This window comes from Pinus tabuliformis, chromosome 7 (assembly GCF_031772625.1).
Source record: "Pinus tabuliformis cultivar Carrire ecotype Pingquan chromosome 7, CPIR1, whole genome shotgun sequence".
Taxonomy (NCBI): domain Eukaryota; kingdom Viridiplantae; phylum Streptophyta; class Pinopsida; order Pinales; family Pinaceae; genus Pinus; species Pinus tabuliformis.
This window is the reverse complement of record NC_142293.1, coordinates 717,176,472-717,199,690: the sequence shown is the minus strand read 5'-3', so window position 1 is coordinate 717,199,690 and position 23,219 is coordinate 717,176,472. Positions and strand designations below refer to the sequence as shown.

The window sequence follows — 23,219 nt, the reverse complement described above, 5'->3', positions numbered from 1 at the left end:
GGGGTATGAAACTTGTATTTAATCAAGAGCACTAAGGTTGTTCGACTATGTAGGAGGAGACTCCCAATCAAGCACGAGACAAGAAATTAGAAGTTTCTAGTGGCTGATTTTGGATATTTCTATTTTCATTATGTGATCATTCATGAGTAAATGTGATGTAAATTTAGAGACTTATAGTTTATGCATTGACAATTGACAATTTTATCATAATGTAATAAATTAAAATGTATCATATATGCTTTATGACATATTTCTTATATTTATATATTTTCACGTTTCCCCGTTTCCAATATTTGGGGGGAGGGGAGGGGGTCACGTTTCGTACCCGTGCCCGTTTGGGAAACTCGTACCCGTTTCCCCGTTTCGTGCAACCTTGAGTCATACTCCCCAGATCTAGTAGACTTGCTACTCTTGTGCATAGATCTGTAATTTTTTTTTAATTTTTCTGACTTAGAGTTTCTGAGGTTTCATTTTTTTGGTATATCGGAATTTTAAGTGTTTGTTTTTAGAAACAGATTGCAAATCTGAAGGTGAAGTTTAATTTTGAAGCCAGATCTAGGCCCTAGAGGTTAAGATCTGGTCTCAGAACCAGCTTTTGCAGGAGCATTCTTTCTACAGTTCAAGGGTTTGAAAAAATTTTAAATCTGGAAATTTTTTTTAAAGGCTTTCATTGATAGATCTAAACCAGAAGTACAACATTTTAATTAAAAATTTCTAGGAAATACTTAAGGGGTTTATTGGATTTCCGTTTAATTTTCTGTCTGCCTTTGGGGGTTTCTCTGAAAATTTTCAGATTTCTTCGTCCAAGCCCTCCTCTCTACTCACTGCTCTCTGCATGTTTCTTCCTATCCGCAGCTCCCTCCGTCATCAAAGCTCCATCGCTCTTCAATTTGCCACCTTACCCTTCACCTCCTAGACCTTCCCATCCGCTGTCCATCTCACCTCTGTGGCATTCCTTCACTCACTAGCTGCCTACACTACTCCTCAATGCAACGAGTCTCTCCTCCCTTCACCGCAGTCCCTTCTCACGCACTTGTCCAAACCTGCTCCAAATCTGCTACCCTTTCCAACGCTGCCACAAGCTCCCTCGCATCTATCTCCTCCATGCATCTGCATGCTACCTGTCCGCAACAACCAAACCCTCTCCCCTCCACACAGCTGCTCATCGCCCAGCATTCTCCTCACTGTACATGCATCTAGGGAAAATTTTAAGAACGCCCCCTAAATTTATATATATAATAAATGGGCGAATCTCCATGGTATATAGGAAAAATGGAAGGCGATTTTATCAATAATATAATATGTATATATAATTTTTTGGCGAATCTCTCATCACGCATGGCGAATATTTTACTCAATTATAAAATCTTGTAAGATCTTGGTATTACCATGGGTTATTATAAACCTAGAGCTTAAAAGTTACTATTAGTAATTTATAAAAATTAATAAAATTAATAGTTGATTTTTATTTTATTTTTTATTTTAACCAAGCTAAAATGTTTAACATACATTAAATTACAACATCCATTTTTACTCTTGATCCACCCCCGAGAGGGATCAAATATTTTTTCACTCTATGCTAGTTTGCATATGATGATATTTGATACCTCTCGGGGGTTAGTAGATCCAGAGTAAAGATGGATCTATGCTGGTTTAATTCCCCCATTTAAATAGGCTACATTCCATATGAATACCATGGGTCAATACCATGTGCCATTTTGGTGAATACCATGGTTCAATACCAGGTGCCATTTTGGTGAATACCATGGGTCAATACAATGTGCCATTTTTATTTTTATTTTTATTAATACTAATATTAGGGTTAATAATGTTTTTTTGCATGGTATTAATAACAATCTAGTCCATGGTATTTGTCCCATAGTATTTTGTCCATAGGTTTCACCAAAATATAACGCATTTTTTGAGTGTTCGTAAATATAAGGTGACTTATGGAGTAAATATAAAAAATGTTTTATTTGTTTACCATACCTCTCATTTATTTATATTTTTATTAATTTACCATACCTCTTTTACAAATATGGTATTTCGCCCATAGGATTCACTTAAATAAAACCTCTTTCTTGAGCCTTTATAAATAGAATGAGGGTTATGGACTAAATATAAAAGAGGTTTTATTTATTTACCATACGTCTAGTTTATTTATATTTTTATTTATTTACCATACCTTTTGACTAAGCATAAAAAGACGTTTTATTTATTTACCATACCTCCACTTTACTTATATTTTTATTTGTTTACACCCTTGCATGTATATAAGGTGACTTATGGAGTAAATATAAAAAATGTTTTATTTATTTACCATACCTCTCATTTATTTATATTTTTATTAATTTACCATACCTCTTTTATAAATATGGTATTTGGCCCATAGGATTCACTTAAATAAAACCTATTCTTGAAAATGGGCGAATGGATTCACTTAAATAAAATCTATTCTTGAAAATGGGCGAATGGAAGGTTGTAACTCCTAATTTCAAGGGCTAAATTTACCTTTTTTACCCTCTCCCTTAAAATAAGGTGGGCTATTTGAGGTGATTTGTAAAAATGTACTATGTTACAAAATATTCGCATCCTTTCCTGCAATCGTTGCAATCCCTACGCAGCTCCTCCTCGCTGCCTTCAATCTCTCCCACGCACCTGCTAAACCCTCCTTCAATCTCCTGCCTGGCTCCTTTTCGTTGCATACTCCTTTCCCGCAGTGCTTTCCTCACTATCCCTTTGTGACTACTCCTTTCTGCTTCTCATCATCCGTATACATGCATACACACAACAGCAAAGTTTCGATTTTCATTATATGTTTATGAGTAGGTTAACGTAGGTATTTTCTTTTTCATTTTATTTGGTTTTCAGATTAGGTTAGGACCCTATTCATAATACAAACTTCCAATTTTTCATTTTATGTATATACTTTATTTGTTTAGGTGACTTCACATTTTTTTTTAGTTAGCATTAGTTTATTTCTTATTTCAAATTTGTAATGATCTAGTTTATTTTTAGTTTACGTTAGGTTTAGTTTGTCATTTTTTTAGGACAATTCAATTTTTATTTTTATTTTATTTTTATTTGTTTTGATTTTTCTTTAAAAGAAATTTGAAAAGTAAAAAATAAAAAATAAAAAGTTAAAAATTATTTAATCTTTTGATTTATTTGGGTCACAAGAGAAAATCCTGATTAAGTCTTGTTTAGCACATTAGAAAAGATTTCCTAAAGACTAATCAAATTTGTCAAGGATAAGATCTAAAGGTGAAATGTTGTGGTATTAGTACTTGACGTTTCTCTATAGTTAAATGTGCTTAAATGTTTATCTAAAAAGTGGTGAATTTCCTAAATTTGGGATTGAAACTGGTTAGCTTTTAAATTTCGTGGTTGATTAAGGTATTTGTATCTCTTGAAATTTAATTGTTAAGGCATTGTGCATCTAGTGAAATTGATAGTTATTGCTTGGATTATTTAATGTTCATTACATGCTAGACATTTTGCAAATATTCTCAAGCAATTGTTAAAGATTTTTTATTGTGGAATCGCAAATAGATTTCATCTTCCTAAGCAGCAATTCATAATCAATTACTTGGATCATTGACTCCATAAGGCACTGGTATTAATCATTTAAAATTTAATCTAAATCTTGCTAAGCCTTAATCAAGTATTCAATTGCCTCATTGTGTTTCTCGAACCTGTTGATTCCCAGTTCGTTCTCCTTCATCCCGTTTATCCATAGATTCTACCCCCCTTAAGCTTGTTGTAGGGAGATAGCTTATGCGGAGAGATCGGGGATCAGGGTGACAGCCCCCAATCTGAGCGTTGTCGCAATGCCTAGACACTCTGTGCGACAACAGAATCAATGGGGCACTTCATGGTGGCATGCCTTTCCATAGTGGGCTTTGGCATGTACAAGTATCTCCAAGCTCAATAAGGGGGTTAACCAAGGACCCTATTAGGTGATTTCAGCCCTTAAAGGAGGTGACATGTCCATGGTACATCCCTTAGGTGGTAGGTGGCAAGTGATATAATGATGGTATGGAGTGGGGATCAGGGGAAACCTCCAAGCCACATGCCATGGTACAAGCATAGCTATAACAAGGGGAGCCCACACATGGGTATACGAGTGCAAGAGGGAGCAAATCATGGTACATGTGTTACGCCAGCCTTTGCTTTTCCACCCTTCTTCATATGCCTTTGACTAATTTTTCTTCATTGCCCACCAGGGGTTGGGACAATCATGGGTTCCTTAATGTGGAGGAGGCTCATCTGGGGCCCATAGGAACTAGGGTGATGGCCATAAATGAGGGGTAGAGCTCATGTTTGGCTTTTTCCCACGTGCTAAATTTGTACGTCTCTGCCATCTTTTGCATTTTGTGGTAATTTCCTGTTGAGAGTGACCAACTTATGATTTTTCTTTTCTTTTTAGTTGCATTAACCTTCGGGCATCGTTCCAGGCCCGACCCAAAGTGTGTACAAGGGGAGGGGGGACGCTAACCCTATGTGGACCCAATGGACAAATGTGGACCCGAATGGGAAAAATGATGAATGGAGTTAAAATGAGTGGAAGGGAGTAATATATATGGTGTCGACAAGCGGGACCACGCGGCCAAAATCAAGATTTCCCATGTAGTGCCAATCCTGCAACCAATGGCCAGTAAAGGAAATCCCATGGGACTAGGATACAAGGGTAACCACCAAATCAAGCGTACGAAACAAGAGTATAGACCTAGCCCACTCTCTCCGTCGAATCCCCCCACCAACCAATGCCCAAAAGTGTTCATGATAAGTAAGGAAACTTACTCAAATATACCAATGAAAAGTCATACCTTCGGGGTTGAGAGGCCCACCTTCAAACATACAATCATAATAGATGGTCGAGGGACCACATGGCTGGCTCAAGTGGTAGAGATAATGGCACATCAAGCTATTTGATCGCTGCAAGGGGTTGCTGGCTGTCGGCTAAGGACCATCTAGGAGAAAAAAATTCTCCTATGCATACTACCCATAGGTAGTGGGTAACAAAACCCAACTACAAAATATAACATGTAAAATCTATGAAAATATGCAATAAACTTACAAAATTTTCCAGAAGAAACATTTCAATCAATCCTAGGAAATCATCTCTAAGAAAAGACCATCTCCAAGAGAATTCGCACCATAAAAGATCACATTTCAGCCCAAATAGAGACAAGAAGACTAATTCACACTCTTTGGAGAGAGACGACTGATGATGAAAAATTAAATAAGCCTTCCTCTATATGAGGTCTAACAAGCCTTATTTTCATAATTTTAAAAGCAAAGCCCTAAAACAAGCTTTCTTAAGTGTTCAACAAGTGTAAGGTCACAATCCAACCTCATTACAACTCAAAAAAACATAATAACAAATACCAAAACAGCCCACACATGTGGGAAATAATCTCCTCCACTGTGACACCATCCTCCATAAGTGTTCAATATGCTACAATCGATAAAAGGGATCATGAGAAATCCTCACTACAAAAAAAAACTCTGAGTGCATGGGCGTGCCTCCAAAACCATGGTGTCATCACAATTGTGCCCCACGTCACCCATCTAGCGGCAACAAGAATGATGCGACACCATCATGCTCATGCGTTGGGATCCAAAAGTGATTTTCAAGCCCTACCACGTCATCTCAAGGATAACCAACCATCATCTGCGCTCAAGAACCAGCAATGTCCATCAAACAGTGTCAAGGCCAAGCTGGGCACATCCTGAATCTATCTAGGCACATCATCAATAATACCAACATGCAACCTCACATGTCCAACATTTCAGCGTCTAGGGGTACATATGGGGGTCAAGTACCCTGTGGAATCATTTGATAGCCCAATGGTCATCTCTAGGAAATGCTACATCATCAAGGTTAAAATTGCTCTTTGGATGGGGGTACAACCAATGTTGGATGAAGCGGGGACGAAGTAGGGATGTTTTTTGGAAGCGAAGTGTCGGAAGCGTCATTGCATTTATATTCAAAAATACATCCAAAGTACCAAATTAGTTGTTGAATATATCAAAGCATGCATATTATACACAAAACAAGAAAGAAATGGCAGCCATAGTACACTAATGATTAATTATTCGAGCATCAACGGTCAACCATCTAGAATCTACATTCCTCTCCTCTTGTCTCGCCTTTGCCTCTACTTTGATTCTCTAGGGATATTAGTCAACATTTCCCAATTTTGATCAAACTGCCTAATCCAAGCCTTATAATATGGTAGTAAGACTTTAACATGCATGATCAATGATTTTGGCTTGAGTGAATGATACATTTTTGCTAAGGCCATGACAAAGGAGTTCAACAATCAACACCACCAACTGGGTACAAATAGGGCTAGGTGCTCTTGATTAAATGCCAATTACAAACCCTCATACGTGATATAATCTAATGAAATGCCACAATCCCATTGATCCTAAAATCCTGAAAACTGTTAAGTTTGTTGAATTTTGAATGGGATATGAAATTCTATTTTCTCCATATGAAGTTCGATGAGGTTGACTTGGTACCACTCTCAAGCATCCTGAGTCTACTCATCTTAATGTTAAAAATTTAAGTAAAAGGATGAAAATGAAAGATAAAGGACAATGTTTGATATTTTTGAAGCAATTTGAGGATTTGAGGATTAAAATCTGTGGTATTTTTTGCTCTCCTCTTTTCTATTCCGAAGAAGACTTAGGGTATTCCTTGGAACCAAATTTGTTATAAGGAGGAATTCGGCATCTATACTTGGCACAGAGACATCATTTCAAATCAGTGGATTCTTCTGTTGACAACTTGAAGGATAAGCTATGGTAAGTTTCAGCATTGTTTAAAAGGCATTCCTTGTACTTGTCTAGGGTTTCTTTTGAAATAATTATTAACCCGTAATTCTATGACAAGTCTAGTGTGATCATCAATGGCCACAAGATCTTTCTAGTTTGAATGTATATTTATGTCCAAAGTTACAATTTTGAACGCAGAACAGAGGTTTTTGGTTGGGCAAGAAGAACTCAGTCTAAGGTTAGGGACACGTCCAGATCACCTAAAGGACTTCTTTATATTGTTGTAACAGAAGTAAAGTTTGATCAAGCCTTTTCAAACTAGGCATACCAAGTAAGTTAGTGATATTGTTTTGGGCAACACAATTAATTGATTCCTATAGCAAATTAAAAAACATCATCATAAGGAAGAAAGATATTGAGGGGAAACTGCAGGCACTCCTTTTGCCAGTTAGTGGCACACTTTGCATCAACGGATTTGAAGGCATCTTCAGGTACAATAGTAGCACAATTTGCATCAAAAAACTTGAGTTACATGAAATGTTCAAATTAATACTTGAGGTGAAGGTTCTTGTTATTTAGAAGCAGTTCTGAAGTTTTTGAAGAAATTTGATTCTCAATTGCATATCTAAAGCAAAAATCAGCTGAAAGGGTTTCAATGAATATCTTTGTAAGTGGGTAATTGTCACTGGTATGGGAGCCCACAAATAGTTTGTCGATTTTTATATCTAAAGGGTGGCTAGGTGGTGCAAGGAAAGAGACTGAAGTCTCCTTTAAGTTGGAGTCTGAAAATACTTCAGGGTAGCAAGGTGGTGCTAAGGCAAAGTTGGAGCTTGAAAAGTGTTGCAGTATCCTGTCAATTGTTGCTGATAAAACGAGGGCATTGGAGCATCCTTGTAGTTGGAGCTGGTAAAACCAAGGTGTAGGAGCATTCTTTCAAGTGCTGGAGCTTCCTAATAAATTGAATGTTTTTCTAGAGTACTAGGAAGTTGGAGCTTCCCCTTCAGTTGGAGCTGAGAAATTTTTGTACTCATAAATTATTAAAAAGGTGTTCAGTGGTTTTTCTCCCGACAAGGTTTCCACCTAAAAATTTCTTGTGTATTGTTTTAGTGATGTGTTGATGATTTATGTTTTGATTTGATATTAATGCTCTAAAATTAATAATTGATTAATTGTAAGACAAAAACGGAATCAACCCCCTTTCAGTATTTCCAATAATTGGTATCATAGTTGGTTCCTTCACAAGCAATCTAACCACTGCAAGGGAGATCATGGATTGACAAAACTATGCACTTTGGAGTGGAAGGATGAAAGCATTGTGAAAATTTCTAAATAGAAATCCAACTACAATGATTAATATTATTTCTTCTACTTATTAACTCATAAATAAGTTATTCAAAGTGTTTCTACAGCAAATATCGAAATAAATTCTACTACAGCCTTCACAATTACAATACTACAGAAAGTGAATGCAAAGAAAAATACTAGCACAAATATAACCACAATGACACAGTTATTTTTGGACAATTGTCCCCGGAAAAACCCAATGTAGGAAAACTGATGCAGCAGATGAGGGTTTCTTTATTATTCTTCAACAAAAATTTCATGTACAAGATACAACCAGCAGAGTAGAAGAAGATTCTCTGTGAGAAATTTTACAAACACTTCTTAACGAGTTTATGATCCAATAGAGGACTTTTTGCCCCCTCTGCTTCTCACTACTTCAACCCCTGCATGAGAACTGCATAGTCCCAACGTCACAGTGTCTCTGCGATGTCCCTCCTCTGCGTCACAGCCTCTACGTTGTCCTCTCTCTGCTCTGCGTCTTCTGCTCCTGACCTCCAAACTTATGTTGATACCCTCTCTTTCCTTCTCACCTGCAACTCTCCCTCTGATTCGATTTTCTCTTGCCGAACTTCGACCAGTGAGAAAATCAATCTTACTAGGGTAACTGAATATCTGCTTGTGGTGTATTTTTCCAAATGTGCCTTGATGTGCTTCTTATAATCTTCCAGTTGAGAACCAATGACCCAGATTAGATTCTAATCAATCGCTCAAATCATTTGGGCTCGATCTTCGTCTTCTTCTAGAAGTTACACCCACAATTTAGATTAAAATTTAATACTCATTAATTATTTTAATTTCCTAAGTTTAGACTTAAGTTCCCATTAAAAATAATTAATTATTTTAATAAAACTGTTTCTGAGTGGAATTTCCCAAAATGATTTCTAGGTATTGTGGAATACATATGTCTAAGCCTCCCTGCAAATTTTGAGACTTAGAGCACATCTGATGCTACCAGAAATCAACACTCCCTCTTAGCGAGGAATGTGCTCTAACAATGCGACCTGTCGAAACATCACCCTGTTCTGTAACAGCGTTGTTGATGTCTGACATCACGGCCCACCAACTACTGCGCAAATGTTGCATCTGTACTATTGTTGACCCTGTCACCACCAACGCTACATCTGTATTGCAATTCACTCTCACTCCCTACCACTGTAACTGAGAAATTACCTGTTTCTCCTACTGAAACAAATTCTCTACCATACCCATCTGCTCTCTAAACTGAATGAACTTAGCTCTTCCTAGTGCCTTTGTCAGTACATCTGCTACTTAATCTCCTGCAGGGACATACTGCAGTTGTATTGCCCCAAACTGAACACAGTCTCTGATAAAGTGACATCTGATATCAACGTGTTTCGACCGATCATGAAATATTGGATTCTTAGAGAGTTTGATACAACTCTGATTATCGCAGTAAATCTTGGTCGCTTCCATTCTTTTTCTAAACAAACTCAGAAGCAGTTTTCTAAGCCATATTACTTCACATGTAGTTGTGTTGGCTGCCATATATTCAGCTTCTGCTAAACCCTCTACTTCCTACTGCACCAAGAGATCATTCTTGATCCAACACTAAAGCAGTGCCCAGAGGTACTTTTCCAGTGTACTGAACTACCTGCCCAATCTGCATCTGTGAATCCATTCAATCTGACGTCATCCCCTCGGGAGTATTTCAACCCATATCCGATTGTTCCACGCACATACCTCAGAATGTGCCTAGTTGTTGCCCAATGCACCCTTTTCGGTTCCACCATGAACTGACTAAGGGTGTTGACAGCGAAGCAAATGTTTGGCCTAGTGTTGACCAGATACATGAGCGACCCAATGAGTTGTCTGTACAAGGTGGGGTCCACCTCCTTGTCTCCTGATGCATCTATTTTCTTCCAGTTGGTGATCATGGGCGTAGCCATGGGTCGACAATCTTGCATTTTGAATCTCTTCAGAATTTTTGTAGCATATCTTCCTTGCCCAAGGAAGATCTCCCCATTCTTTTGCCAAACTTCCAACCCTAGAAAATAATGCATCAACCCCATATCCTTCATGTCGAATTTTGCTTCAAGATTCTTCTTGCAGTCCTGTATGAGCCTAGATGACCCTGTTAAAAACAAGTCATCCACATATAATACCAGAATAAGTGGCTCATTCTCTAACATTAAATAGTAGAGATTGGGATTAGCATGACTCTTGACGAATACCAACTGCTGCAAGTAACTATCAATCCGACCATACCATGCTCTGGGTGCCTGCTTGAGCCCATACAGGGCTTTCTTTAATCTGTATACATGGGTTCTCTTTTCATGAGTTTCAAAGCCTTTAGGATGTTCTATATACACCTCTTCTTCTATCACCCCGTTCAAGAATGTTGTCTTGACATCCATCTGGTGAATCTCTCATCCCATTTGAGTTGCTAGGGATATAACAGATCTGATAGAGGTATATCGGGCTATTGGGGCGAAGGTTTCTTCATATTCTATTCCTTCTTTTTGTGCGTACCCCTTTGCCCGAACCTAGCCTTGTACTTGTCTATAATACCATCTGCAGCATACTTGATCTTGTAGATCCACCTTGATCCTACAACTGATCTATCCTCTAGTCTAGGTACTACTTCTCAGACATCATTTGTCATAATAGAACTATACTCTTCTACCATGGCATCCACCCAAACTTGGTGTTGAACAGCTTCCTGCAAGCTAGAGGGTTCTTCAACCTGTGCTACCAAGGCCTAGTATGTGTTACGTTGCCTACGCTACCTCTTCTCTGTTCTAAGAGCCCCAAAAAACTCCTTTGTGTCCCTCAGCGTCAGTCGTACTTGCCTGTTGGCTCTACCACTGGTGGTGGGAGGCTCAATCATCTCCTCCTCCTATCATGTCGTTCCATCTACTAAGAACTATGTGGATTTCCTTCTTCTGAGGAAATAATGGTACTGGTCATTGTACTCAATCCAGTAGTTAGTCCTCCTAGCTGTCCTCCTTGCTACCCCTATTGTTGTTGGACTAATGGAACATCTACAGATAGACCTTCTGCTAGCATCTCTCGAGATTTTCTGAAAGCTCTATCCTCCATGAACTTCGCATCCTGTCTCACCACAATTTTCCTGCTGCTAGAAATGTAGATTTTGTATGCCTTTGAGGCCTTGCTATATCCTACGAGGTACCCCTTTTCTGCAATCTAATCCAGTTTACTGCGCTTTTTCATCTAGAATGTGACAATATGCCACGCTTCCAAATATCCTGAGATGACTTACTTCCGGCTTCTTCCATGTGAACACCTTCGGGCGTTCTCTTCCCCAACGCTCTGTGAGGAGTTCTATTCTGGATATATATCATTGTGTTGCAAGCTTCTACTCATAAGAATCTAGGTAAGTATTGATCATACAACATAGCTTTTGCTACTCCAACAATACTTCTATTTTTCACTCTGCTACTCCATTCTGCTTCGGATTATATGGAGTTGTCCATTGTCTTTTGATGAGCTCCTTTGCGCAGAGATTTGTGAAGTCTTTGTCTGTATATTCTCCACTATTATCTGAATGCAATACTTTTATCTTTTTCCCTGTGATGTTTTCAACGAGAGCCTTAACTCTCTAAATCGATCAAACACCTCATCCTTGGTCTTTAAGAAATAGATCCAGGTTTTTCTAGAGTGATCATCAATAAAGGTGACAAAGTACTCGCCACCACTAAGAGCTCTTGTGGACATTGGACCACAAATATCTGAGTGTATCAATCCCAATACACATTCTGCTCTATTGTTGCTTCTGGAAAAAGTTGCTTTAGCGTACTTCCCTAGTACGCATCCTCTGCATAAATCATCATGCTCAGTACTAAGGACTGGAACTCCTGTAACAGTCTCTCTGAGCATCCTCAGTGCTCCATGGTGTAAGTGTCCCATTCGCCTGTGCCATAATTCATTCAGTTCCTTTTCACCATTATGATTGTTGCCTATCAGTGCCATTGGAGACTCAAGCTGCAACCTATAAAGTCTATTGCTTCGAGCTCCAATTTGTCTCTTCTTCTTCCAGCTTGGATGTTTGATGTATACTTTATTTCCAATGAAGTATACATCATATCCCTTGTCCTGTAACTAGGACACTGAAATCAGATTCATTCCTAACCCAGGCACATGCAGAACATTGGTGACTCGGATGTTGGTTCCTGCTTCCATCTGAAATGTTATGGTGCCTCTCCCTACTAGAGTACACTTCGTTTTGTTTCCCATAATAATATGGAAGTCCACTTGTTCTTCTTGATAACTCGAGAAATATTCTCGTACTCAAGTCATATGGGGCTAAAGCCCCGCTATCAATGTACCAAACATTTGTTGACACTAAACTTGCTAAGCATGTGACTTCTTCTTCTAATTTGGAAGATAAATCGGAGACATCTTGAGTTTCCATCTTTGTGCTATTTTTCTAACGATCTCTGACGCTACCTTGTCCCAGCAATTGCTGCAGGAAAAACTGCGTCTTATCCTAAAGACTGCTCTGCGCTGAAGTTTTTGTGTTGCTCCCTTTGTCACTGGCAAACCTCAATTTGGAAATCTTCCTCTCTGTCAACTCTCTCAGAGAGAGATTTTCACATGAGAATTTTGCCCTCCTAGTCTAGACTGCGCAATTCTTCTGGGGGTTCGCTTTTCTGCCCATGCAGTTATTTCAAACTCTCTCCATTTCTTTAATGCTAGCTCTTCCAGTCTGCACTCCTACTTAACCTTGCTCTGATACCATGTGAAAATTTCTAAATAGAAATCCAACTGCAGTGATTAATATTATTTCTTCTACTTATTAACTCAGAAATAAGTTATTCACAGTGTTTCTACAACAAATATCGAAATAAATTCTACTGCAACCTTCACAATTAAAATACTACGGAAAGTGAATGCAAAGAAAAATACTAGCACAAATATAACCACGATGACACTGTTATTTTTGGACAATTGTCCTCGAAAAAAACCCAATGTGGGAAAACCGGTGCAACAGATGAGGGTTTCTTTATTCTTCTTCAACAAAAATCTCATGTACAAGATACAACCAGCAGAGTAGAAGAAGATTCTCTGTGAAAAATTTTACAAACACTTCTTGACTAGTTTCTGATCCAGGAGAGGACCCATTGCCCCCCTGCTTCTCACTGCATCAACCCCTGTGTGAGAACTGCGTAGTCCCAGCGTCACATTGTCTTTGCAATGTCCCTCCTCTGCGTCATAGCCTCTACGTTGTCCTCTCTCTGCTTTGTGTCTTCTACTCCTGACCTTCAAACTAATGTTGATACCCTCTCTTTCCTTCTCACCTACAACTCTCCCTCTAATTCGATTTTCTCTTGGCGAACTTTGACCAGTGAGAAAATCGATCATACTAGGATAACTGATCTGCCTCTGGTGTATTTTTCCAAATGCCCCTCGATGTCCTTCTTATAATCTTCCAGTTGAAAACCAACGACCCATATTAGATTTCAATCAATGGCTTAGATCATTTAGACTCGATCTTCGTCTTCTTCTAGAAGTTACATGAACAATTTAGATTAAAACCCATTAATTATTTTAATTTACTAAGTTTAGACTTAGGTTCCCATTAAAAATAATTAATTATTCTAATAAAACTATTTCCGAGTGGAATTTCCCAAAAGGATTTTTGGGTATTGTGGAATACATATGTCTAAGCCTCCCTGCAAAATTAGACACTTAGAGCACATTTGATGCTACAAGAAATCAACAAGCATATGTGCAAGCACAAGGATATGATGTTTGGCACTTTTTAATGACTGGATACAAAGAACCCTCAGCTCCTCCAACAGATGATGCAAGTAAGAAGCTTTATGATAGTAATGCTAAAGCTAGGAATGTTATTTTGACTGGACTAATAGAGTCAGTCTATATTAAAGTAATGCATTGCACATCTGCAAAATAAGTTTGGGACAAGCTCCAAAACATATATGAAGGGGACAAAAAGGTTGAGGCCAAGCTTCAGACTTTCAGAGGACAATTTGAGTAGCTAAGAATGAATGAAGACGAGAATATTGCAGCTTATTTTCTTCGGGTTGATGAAGTAGTAAATGCCATACAAGGATTGGCAAAACCAATGGATATTGAGACACTGAGATCACTCGAGATCACTCCCAACGAGATTTGATGCTAAAGTCTCAGTGATAGAAGAAAGATTAGACTTAGAAAATGTCAGCATGGATAGACCAGATGGAATATTTATAGCCTAATAAATGAGAACAAAGCAGGAGAATCCATCTAAGAGAGAAGCAGCTTTTACCACATCCAAGTAGACAGGGAAAAACAAGCAATAGTTTAAGCCAAGCCCTAGTTGCAGCTGTAGCGAATTTTAGATGAAGAAATAGCCAACTTCGTGAGGAAATTGAAAAGAGGAACAAGCAAGTACAAAGGTAAGCTTCCCTTAAAGTGTTTCAATTGTGGTGAAATTGGTCATTTTGCTTCAAAATGTCTCAATGCAAAAAACTCAGACAATGTTGATGAATAAGAAGCTCCTAGGAAAGTAAAGAAGAATCAAAGAAAATACAAGAAACAAGGTAAAAAGAAAGCCTTCAAGAAAAGTTTCTATTCAAAAGAAGATAGCTCTTCATTCAATGATGAAAGCGATAGCGACAGTGAAAATGAAACAGGAAGAGTATCATTCATGGCAAGGCATAACCGAAAGGACTCTCCCGAAAGAAGACGAAGAAGAAGGCGAGTTAGACCTTGAAAGAGAACTTGTCAGTGCTTTAAAAGATCTAAAGATAGAAAGGAGGAATGTTCAGGCACTGGAAGTCGAGTTGAGTGAACTAAAGAAACATGCTAAAAGTCTCAACAAAAAGTTTGAAGAATCAGATAAGATTATTATCAATCTAAAAGTACAGTTAGAGGAGGCCAAGAAAATTGAAGAAATACTCAAAAGGGAATTAGAAGAAAGCACCCAGACAAAGGAGAGCCTGGAAGCAGAAGGAAGCAAAGAAGAGTAAAATCCAACAGAATTTTGCAAACAACACCAAATTGTTGGATGAAATTATCAATAGTCAAAGGCCATGCAATGACAAATCAGGATTGGGATGCAAGTCCACCTTTGTTAAAAACTCAAGCTCCGTGACGACAGAAAAAGAAGTTGAACAAAAAATTTATGCAGACATCGTCAAGGACCCTATCAAGAAAGAGGAAAGCACGATCGCGAAAGAGATGGTTCAAGATCAGAAAACACGAAATCAACGACCTGCAATAAGGAAACCTTGAGGGGAAAGTGTCTGGAGAACCGCACCACAGAGAAGATCTACCACTCTCTGGTATCAAACTATTTGCCTTGGTGTGTGTTATTCTTGCAACGATTTTGGACACAGGGCTGCAAATTGTAATGCATATGGTAGAAATGGAAGCAATAATAGAAATTATTCTAGGAATGAATATTCTAGAAAATCTCAAGAAGTATATAACTGCAATTATAATAGGTTTTAATCCTTAAACAATGGAGTACAGTGCTATAAATGCAACAATTTTGGACGTATAGCAAAAGATTGCAGGCTGAACACTCCTCCAACGGAGCCAAAGCATGATTCAAATGTTCCTCCAAAAGAACCTTCAAGACTCTGAAAGAAGATGGATGAACGATGTGCGCTTGCTCTATAATCCCAAAGCAAGAAAAGTGTATGATGTGTCGACAGCGGTTGCTTAACACACATGACAGGGGATAGAAACAAATTTGTATGTCTGGAATGATGGTTCAGTCGCATTCAGGAACAGTCGCATTCAGGAATGAGGGTTCAGCTAAGATTATGGGAAAGGGTACAGTTAATCTCAGAAGCAAGAATGCCACAGCGGAAGACGTTTTGCTCATTGAAAATATGAACCACAACCTGTTGAGTGTGAGTCAAATGTGTGATCAAGGATGCACGATTCTGTTTAACTCATGGAAATACGAAATAAGTAGGGAGAAATCAGGAAGGTCAGTGGTGACCGCAACAAGAACGCCAAATGATATATACACCCTAGATGAGATTGGAAAAGAAGGATAATTTTTGGCTAAAGAGGATGAAAGTTGGCTTTGGCAAAGAGGGATGGGACATATAAACTTTGATGACCTTATAATCAGTGAAAAACAGGTTGTAAGAGAAATGCCAAAAATTTCAAAACCAACAAGTACCGTGTGCAAGCACTGCTGGCATGGAAAACAGACAAGGGTTGAATTCAAGACCAAGGAACATTCCACTTCAAAACAATTAGAGTTGGCGATTGATCTCTTCATTTTATTTCCACTGCATTTTTAAGTTAATATACCAGTGTATTTATTTTTCGGTGAATTCAAAAATATTTGAGATAAATATTTATGGCATTTTAAAGAAATTGTTAAGTAAATTAAATCAGATCTGGTATGAGAAAATTAACATTGAGGAAGATTTTTGGAAACAGTCTTTATGCCTCAAGAATATCTAAATAGAGGATTTCGGGAACTGTGCACATCATCAGGTGATCTATTCTTTATCATTCGATTTTTTTCATGCCATCCCACTATAAATCTAAAGTATCCATGACTAAAACCATACAACTAAGACGAGTGTTTATACACTAGAAATTATATGCATGCCCCACTTGATTAGCAATCATTCGTTAATTCTACAACCCAACAATCAGTCGTTAACTCTACAGCCCAATCAGTAGGAAATCTAAAATATTCCATTTGCTACTAGGTGTTGCAAATAATAATCAAACAAATTATTTACAAATATAACATTATAAGAATTCAAATCCATCTTTTTTGAGAGAGGGAGATTCAATTGACTTGTGGCAAACTATTAAGGCAATTCACTTGTGTAGGGATTCTAGACAATCCTCTAGATCAAGGCCAATTAAAGAATTTCTATCACACAGAAGGCATATCTGATATCAATTATAATCAACGTATACAAATGGGAAGACTACGCTCAATTATTAGGCGACCAAAGATATACTGAGCACAAACTTTATCTACGAATCCCCAAATCAGTGCCACACTTTTCTATGGAATTAAGGGATATTCTTGGAAACAAAGAGTCTTTATACCTCAAGAACATCTAAATAGAAGATTTAGAGAGCTATGCATTTCATAGGTGTGATCTACTGTTTTACCATTCAATTTCTTCATGCCAACCCACTATAAATCTAAAGTATCCATGACTAAAACAATATATCCAAGATGAGTGTTTATGCACTAGAAATTATATGTACACCCCACTTGAGTAGCAATCAGTCACTCATTCTACAACCCAACCACACTTTTATTCTAATTTTCAACACACACACAAGAAAACACATTTAACCATGTAATAAGGCCCGACTAATCCTGGATATGATCAGATATGCATTCAGCATAAAGCACTCCAATTAATTCATTGAAGACCTTTCTTAACTAGGCTGATGTTGGAACCAGTTTAAGAATATCTCATCTTGCTTGATCTATACATGACACAAAAGACACTACTAAAGCAATCCTGCACAGTGCCAAGATATACCTATCAACCATCCCACACTCAAGATGAGTACCAAAATGACATACAACAAGAGAATGCGCCACTTTGAAATACTAAAAGGACAACTTTAAATCTTAAAAATCACTTCAGGTGCTTTCTTGTAGCTGATATGATAATAGTAATTAAACGAAATATCAAATATGACTTCATGTTACCTATACCTTGAATGTAAATCACTGAAACACCAGACAAGGTTTCAAATTTCAAGAACAAATACTTACTTCTTTGAGAATAGAACCATCTAGATATGTTCTAGTCCGGACATGAAAACGGCCATCTGTATTTGTCTCATGGAGAGAGTGACTGCGTAGAGATTTTGACACAGCAATTGCTAACTTCTCATGACGATGAAGGCTGCGGGGACCCCCAACAACAACAACCTCTTGTCCAGCATGAACCATCTTTTTAACCTTTAAAATGCAACATCAAAATATATAATTTAAAATGTGTTAACCTCAAGAAGAGTGTGCATTCACATCCAATAATTTCATCATCAATGTTTGCCTAAGATAAATTTCTAAAAACCATAAAAATATAATTAACCTCTTTATCTCAAACCAGATTACAAAGAAGACACAATCAGTAAAAAATATTACATCCGGAATGAAGTGAACCTCTTTATCTCATACCAAATTACACACACAACTATATGACATCATAACCCTTACTTCTTCCCACTAAATTACCTGCGCTATACTTTGAAGACACTCAGCATAGCTTCAAATACTTGCCTGGAATATTGAACCTTCAAGATAGGCCTTACGGCCCTCCAAACATAGTTCAACAGGAGCTCGGCCCTACCTCCATTAACCAGAAATGTAGCTGATCTAACCCAGGGAATTTTGCCACAAAACTAGCTCACATAGTGTCCCCAAACTTAGTTCAGTATATTGCCCAACCTCGGCCTTCCAATCAATAATACATCACAGAAATACCTAAAAGAAAAGGGTCACAGAGATCACAAATATAGGCTGCAATTATCCATAGAGAGAGAGTGCATATATACACAGAGAAAGGGTCACAGATAGGCCACATAGAAAGCCGCATGTGATCACAGAGAAGGTCACACATGCTACAAGGATTAGGTTGCAGATGCTACAAGAATTAGGCTGCAGATGCATAGGAATTAGGTCGCAGATGTAGCCTTCATTAGTTCGCAGATATAGCCTTCATTAGGCCGCAGATAGTGCCACAGACCCGAGTTGATATGCCTTAGAGAACCACTGAATTAGTTGCCAAAATGGAGGTTAGGTGCATGTTTATAGTTGATTCCACATATGAATAGTCGTGTCTCTTGGACAAGTCGACTTAACTATCTTTAGGGGTCGACTTGAGCATCATAGAAATAATAATTTCCTTTAATCAAAATTCAAAGTCTCTTGTCCAAATAAATATGTCACACCAATTAATAATGAGAGCAGTGCCATCAACATCAATAATAATCTTTATTTGTTCAAATTGAAATCTTATTTTGGGGTAAGATGGGCTTATTTTGGGGTAGACGGGTTTCTCAAGGGAAATTAATCCCATAGCTACCCCAAATTTCAACACTCCCATTCAGTTAGGGAGGAATTTTTGGTTGCACCATGAGTCTCATCAAAAAGGCGTACATGTCTCATCACAACTGCATCAACAAGACATCCATCTCATCACATCTCGTCTCAACTTGTCTCTCCTCTATTCATCAGTGGAACAATGACATCTCAATGTAAAGAAGAAGAAGAATGATCCACACGATCAAGTCCCAGACTTGATAGTAGGGGAAGTACCACTTGCACCAAGTGGCAAGGATCAGACACGCCCTACAATGACATCCATCTCATCACAACTGCATCAACAAGACATCCATCTCATCACATCTCGTCTCAACTTGTCTCTCCTCTATTCATCAGTGGAACAATGACATCTCAATGTAAAGAAGAAGAAGAATGATCCACACGATCAAGTCCCAGACTTGATAGTAGGGGAAGTACCACTTGCACCAAGTGGCAAGGATCAGACACGCCCTACAATGATGGGGAGATACCACTTACCATTTCTGGTAAGGATCAGACACATCCTATTATTGGATCCGGGCAAAATATTATTGGATCCCGTAAAGACATGGTGGCGCTGACATCAACCTGACGTGGCCGTACGGAGGACACGTGGCATGCAGATCTGGCATTTTCAAAGGTCCAAACAGGGCATATTTGGGTGACATGTGTCGCCACTCAAGAGGTGCCACGTGTCATTGATAACGTCACATCGGTAATCGCAAATCAGAGGTCGAGGCTTATCGGCACTTTGTAATGCAGCGCGCACATGGGAAAGTGTGATCAAGGGGCTCCAATACACGGGCTGGCCCACAATCACATAAAGAGCTAAAAGAACCAGGGGCTAAGCACGGAGGGTGATCGGCAATCGGTGGTTGTGTTGTGGATCAAAAAGGAATCACCGATCGCAAACCTCCGATTGGGGGACTCCGATAAGGGGGGCTGGCCTGCGATCACATAAAGAGCCAAGGAACCAAGGGTCGAGCACTAAAGGGCTATCGCAATCGAAGATTGCAAGCACGTCGCGGCTCCAAGGTAAAAGTCCCGACTGAAAACCCTGATTGCGGTCCACCAAGAAAGGAGCTCCGATAAAAGGCGCACGGTCGTGAAGACTAAAGAAAGCCTGACGCAAAGCACTTACAAAGGGAAAAAGGCTCCATAGACAGGAGTCCAAAGGCCCTAGCACCTTAAGGCTAAGCACTCGGTCATAGCCTCCAGTCCTATGATGAAGAAATATTGAAAGGGGCTAAACCAAAGGGGGCCTAAGAAGCATCAGGACTCTTTGTTTGTATTATTGTAACGTCCTCTAGAATAAAAGTCCCGATGCAGTAAGGTTCCGATAGCGTGGTCGGTGGTACAGAGCTTTAACGGCGGATAAGTCGGTAGTTGAGACTTTGAATAGAGGTATGGAGCAATGGCAAATCGATATGGGCTACTCATGTAGAAGCCCCTCCAACAAGAAACCCAAGACAACAATGGCCTCAAAAATTAATTCGATTGTTTCGCTACACGTCTTCGAAGAGTAAATGAAGGTATGGGGACTCAGGAAGACTTAATGCCTCAGCGTGGAGCTCCACTCAGTCATAAATGCAAAGGACTGCCCAGACAAACTCTGTTGTTGCTCTGTGACAAGCAAACACAGTCGATCGCTACCAACTACAGAGAGTGGAGAAGTCAGGCAGTTAAGGCGAAAGCAATAGGTACCAACCAAACAGCAGGAAAGGCATCATGGCAGAGACGTGGGCTAATCAAGGGCCTTCACAGGAACAGCAAAAGGACATCTTCCTCCATCATCATTCAGTTTCCCTTGTTTCTATTTTACTGCAACTTCTGTTTACTCTATATTTTTTGTGTTTTCAAGAAAGGAATCGGATCCTTGAGAAGCATCATGGGCAGCAGAGCTATTGCAAGCCGAGACAGCTAGTCAATCAGATAGTCGGCCCTTGGCTGAGATATTTTGTAACTGTTAATTCAAAGCTCCCCCTCTTCTAATAAATAGGGTGAATAAACACTTAATAGAGGTTCCATAATTTTGCACCCGCAGTGGTCCAAATTCTGTGGTTCCACTTTGGTTCTATGAAGCTTCTTCATGAGGGACTTGAGCTATAGATTGTTGAATGTAAATGGACTGGTGAATGGGACTCATTTCGAAGATTAATGAAACTCTTTGGTGATTCCAATCATGGCAATGCGCAGTATGTTTTCCCCTCTGTAAATCTCATTTCATATATGTTTTTCTTCCTTTGAAATAGTGTGATGAAGCTGTCAGCTTCTCTTTGATTCATGGATTTATCTAGGCTGCTAAATAGCGAACAGTACCTGTGTATAAGACAGATTTACTTCTATTAGTCTATAACTTGTAGTACCTGTGTATAAAACAGACTTACTTGTGTTATTCGATTAACCTGTAGTACATGTATGAGCACAGATTTACTCATGTTGATTGGTGATAAAGGTACCCATGAGGTATATGGCATCAAACCTTAATTTTTGCTCCACTCTTTCTGCTCTTTCATCTCCTCCCTCTTCCATATTTATGCTAGAACATCATGGCTTAGGATTCTGCATTGCAATCGGCCCTACACACCGAATTCCCTCCTTACTTTTCTCCTCTTCACTTTACTACAATGTCAATATTAAGCTGACTGTTGTTGTGTGTCGGCCACCAGAACCAGACATTTCTCTTTGAGGTTGGCCTGATTTACCCCCTGAACATTTGGATCCATGTATTGGCTTGAGTTTACCTTAATGAAGGCCTATTGAACCAAGCCCCTTTATTATCCTTTTAACTACATGACAATTGGAGTGCAACAGAAAGCCCCCATTGATAATCTTCCATGCACTCCTCTCTTTAAGATGTCCTAGGCACTGGTCCACAATCAACCCAAGAGGTTGTCTCTAGGAAGCTTTATATGTCTCCCGAAGCACTTGTGCTACAAGTGCCAGAAAAAGCGACAACGATAGCACATGTTTCTGCCCTTTTGCATATTCACCACAGATTTCATTAAGCCATACTAGGATTATAGTTGAGACTGCAAACAAGGATGTTTTTCCATCTTTTCTGGAAAAAGAGCACCTGCCACTACATTGTCCTCTCCCCTTTTTATGTAATATCTCCATGTCAAAAGCAGCGATATTTTTAATCCACTTATAATCTTCAGAGAGTGTTTTTTGTTGAAAGAGGTATTGGAGATTGTTATGGTTTGTTCGTATGGATAATTTACTTCCCAAAAGATATTGCCTCCACTTGGCTAGTGCATGCATAATAGCGAGCATTTCTTTGTCGAATGTAGACTTAAGACATTCTCGCTTATTGAGCTCTCGCTTTCAAAAGCTATTAGATGACCATCTTGCATCAATATTGCTTCTATACTAAAACCTAAAGCATCACATCTAATTATAAATGGTTTTGAAAAGTCAAGAGTTGCTAATACAGGTGCATTAGACATAATTGCTTTTAAGTCTTTGAAACACTTTTTTGCGTCATCATTCCAACGAAATGATTTTTTCTTTAGAAGGTTTGACAGAGGTGCAGCTACATGGACATAGTTTTTAATAAACCTTCGATAGTACCCAGTTAACCCTAAGAAACCCCTTAACTTGGATATGTTAATTGGTTTGAGCCACTCTCTTATAGCCTTGATTTTATTAGGATCTACTTTCACCCCTTCCTTGGATATTATATGTCTGAGATACTCTACTTCCTCTTTCCCAAAAGTGCACTTCGATTTCTTGGCATAAAATTGATGCTCTTCCAATACAGTGAGAACTTGCTCTAAATGTTGTAAATGCTCCTTCCATGTTTTACTATAAATTAGAATATCATCGAAGAACACTAACACAAACTTCCTTAGATATGGATGGAATATCTCATTCATGGTGGCTTGGAATGTTGTTGGAGCATTAGTTAGACCAAAAGGCATTACCTTAAACTCATAGTGACCTTCATGTGTATGGAACGCAGTTTTTGCTATGTCTTCCAACCTTATCCTTATTTGGTAGTACCCTGATCTCAAATCTAATTTTGAGAAGTATTTAGCTCCATGTAGTTCATCCAGCATTTCATCGA

At 38.7% G+C, this 23,219-nt stretch overlaps 1 protein-coding gene across 1 annotated transcript in view; it reads right to left on the bottom strand.

Moving 5' to 3' along the window:
• LOC149249539 (uncharacterized) overlaps window positions 1-23,219 on the bottom strand; it is a 339,013-nt gene that overhangs the window by 195,254 nt on the left and 120,540 nt on the right. The window contains exon 8 of the mRNA XM_089458737.1: window positions 17,837-18,025. Coding sequence (XP_089314863.1) covers window positions 17,837-18,025 — 189 coding nt within the window. The remainder of the gene's footprint in view (window positions 1-17,836; window positions 18,026-23,219) is intronic.